Genomic DNA, 2,974 nt, shown 5'->3' on the forward strand with positions numbered 1-2,974 from the left:
TTTTCTCTATCTTATGAGATGGTGTACAGGTTCCTTATATAGAGATATGAGACCCCTCAGGGGCAAAGCAGGTATTTGTCCACGTAACCCTAACTAGGGTTACTTAACATTTACATCCTCGTATGGAGAGAAACTTCCCCTAATGGAGGAAGAATCAAGGATCTGGCCTAATTGCTATCTCTAGTAAAGAGCTAAAGCCAACAATTGATATGTTAAAAGAATATCTCCGGTAAAAGATAAAAAACTAAGACGACTCCTATCACTTTCTTATTAACCGTCAATACTATAGTCATAGTCTTCATCATGTGATAGATAGAAATTGGCATACTTCGCGCGTGTGGGCAATTTTCGGACATATATTTATTAAACATTGTTGCCAAAAAATAGGTTTTCTTTAGCAGGCTAAAACGTATTATTAACCAACCAAGCAGCCACCACATAAAGTTCGACAACCAGTTTGTACACAATGATCCACAAGACGATTGGTGCGATCCAAGTTCAATTAGCACCACATAAAGATTACTGAATCAAAATTTCAAGTTGAACAGGCCATAGATCAGACAAACAGCTAACATAGAATTATAGGGGGGAAGAAGTCTTGTATGCTAATAATAACTCAAAATCTCTCTTGCGAGCACACAGGGAGCACAAAGAAAAAGATTGTCGATGACATTGCTGAACTTCACGTCCTTACACGTCGGCAATGGTCACCTCAACCTCAACACCGGGCTCAATTGTGATGGAGGTGATCTGCTTCACCACATCAGGGGAGCTGATTAGGTCAATCACCCTCTTGTGAATGCGGAACTCAAACCGATCCCATGTGTTTGTTCCTGACCAAAAAATTAGAAAGTAATCAGCCAAATCCACAACAAAAATCCGGTATCAACACCCCATTATATTCCACGTGCAATAGAAGAGCTTGATGACAGTCATGAAGGTGGGCAACCTATATAATCACTATCTATTGACAAAGTTGTTCACTTAAAACAACTGTTTTTTTCAAGAATTTGAAAATGAGAAGAGACCTTGGCCTGTCAGAGTTAGAGACGAGAAAGTCATCAATAAAAACCCATGGTGTCAAACATTCTAGATAACATTCGTCAACAACTAGAGGGTACTAGAGTGTCAAACAGGACCAGGTGTTACTATCCAGAAGATGAAGTCTAAAGTTACTAAGGTGGCATGAATGATGAATCCCATCCCACCACAATTTGAAACAGATAGTCACCGCGCTACAGTGTACTTTAGATGGCATGAATGACGAATCCCATTCCCACCACAATTTGACACAAATAGCTACCCGGAAAACAGGGTAAAACAAGGTATATTGGTAAAGCCTTCACCTCTGCTTCAGATTATAGCTCGTTTTGGTTTTTTAGATTCTAGATACATAGAGATACTTTGTATATCTAGGTGCATACCAAAAGCTATGGAACTATAGAAAAGCCAAAGTGACCAATAATTAGGAACACAAGGAGTAGATAATAACTTAAATAACAAAAATCACCTCCCATGGTGCAGGATAGATACAGTAGTTTTACATGTTATAGTAGTAAGAAAAATCTTTTTAAGAAAAAAATGGTATCCAGAACACCAAACCAATTAAACTAAAATTAACAATAGCATAATATTGTGTGAACTGCGAGCACTTTAATGCTTAATACATGTTTAAATTAGTGAATAGTGAACAGATCAATGTATTATGTATTCCTATTAATGAAAGCACTAAAAACTCAATCAGTAAAATTAAACAAAGCCAACCAGCAGACAATTTCAACAGCAGAGGCTAGGAAAGAGCTTGATACCTTCACCGCAAGGGGACTTGCGAGTGGTGATGTGGAGAACCTTAGTAGGGATCCTGACAGGTCCCTTAACCCTCAAATGCTTGTCCTTGGCTCCCTTTACCAAATCCGCACAAACTGAAATGTACCAGAAATCGCACACAATTGTCACTTCAATAATTCATTGAAAATAACTCTGCAACGACAGTCCAATACTCTGGTGTAGCTTGCATCATAGCCAATGAACAAATGCAGATTAATCAGCCTAATGATAGAAGATAGTAAGTATATACAAAAAGAGATGAGTGCAAAACTTCGATTGTAAATTCCTTCCTTCAATACCATCCAACAGAACAAACAAAGCACTTAGGCACTGCACCACCGCTTGTGCATAGGCAAATAGCAAATCGAATGGCGCATAGAAAATGGGTTCGCACACCCAGCCATTGTAATCCGCGACTAACTGTCTCCGAGATAGATTTGTACATGTTCTCGAGACTAGGACGGGAAGCAACAAATTCGACAGGCAGATCTAAAGCATAATCGTAAACAATATACGAATTATCCGTCAATGAAAGCTTGTATACGCCACTACTATATACTCCATACGATCGAGATTAGCTAAGATATTAGACCACTTGAGAAAGATATGTGAATTCATGAGGTTTGGTTATACCTTTCTCCAAGTTCTTGACGTTCTTGGATGAGAGTGTGATGCGGATGCGGTTGAGCTGCAGCTCGGGGGCATCCTCGACGCCAAGCTTCCCCTTGAAGCCGCCGTATACTGCCGCCGCCGCCATGGTTCTCTTGTGCTCGGGGAAAAGGGAGTCTTCGCTTAGTCGCTCGGCTGCTCGATCCAGGCGGCGCGGCAAGCTAGGGTTTCCGCCCGAAGATGGGTTCCAGGCAATTTATATTGCAAGTTAACGGGTTTGCCCAACTGAAACCAGGCTTTTAACGGCCTAACTAGAACCAGGCTTTTAATGGCCCATATAGTCATATTTTTCACATTTGTCCTCTAGAAGACTAGGATCCATCCACCTAGATAAGAAATTGATCGCTGGTATTTTCAGGTTTTGTTTTCCCATAAAAGGTATACAGAAACTGTCTTATTATTCTAGTTAAGAGTGCAATTAAAATAGCAAGAAATGTGCTACCACGGCGTCAAAAAATTAATTTTAAGTATATTCTCA

General features: G+C 39.9%; 1 protein-coding gene across 1 annotated transcript; it reads right to left on the bottom strand.

The window, feature by feature from the left end:
• Positions 1 to 441: 441 nt before the first annotated feature.
• LOC118473410 (40S ribosomal protein S20-2) lies at positions 442 to 2,740 on the bottom strand. The gene is made up of 3 exons (XM_035962705.1): positions 2,461 to 2,740; positions 1,809 to 1,922; positions 442 to 833 (listed from the first exon to the last, which is right to left on the bottom strand). The coding sequence occupies exons 1-3, from the start codon at positions 2,582 to 2,584 to the stop codon at positions 691 to 693; spliced, it is 381 nt and encodes a 126-aa protein (XP_035818598.1). The 5' UTR covers positions 2,585 to 2,740; the 3' UTR covers positions 442 to 690.
• Positions 2,741 to 2,974: the final 234 nt, after the last annotated feature.

The sequence above is a fragment of the Zea mays genome, chromosome 9 (genome assembly GCF_902167145.1).
Source record: "Zea mays cultivar B73 chromosome 9, Zm-B73-REFERENCE-NAM-5.0, whole genome shotgun sequence".
NCBI lineage: Eukaryota > Viridiplantae > Streptophyta > Magnoliopsida > Poales > Poaceae > Zea > Zea mays.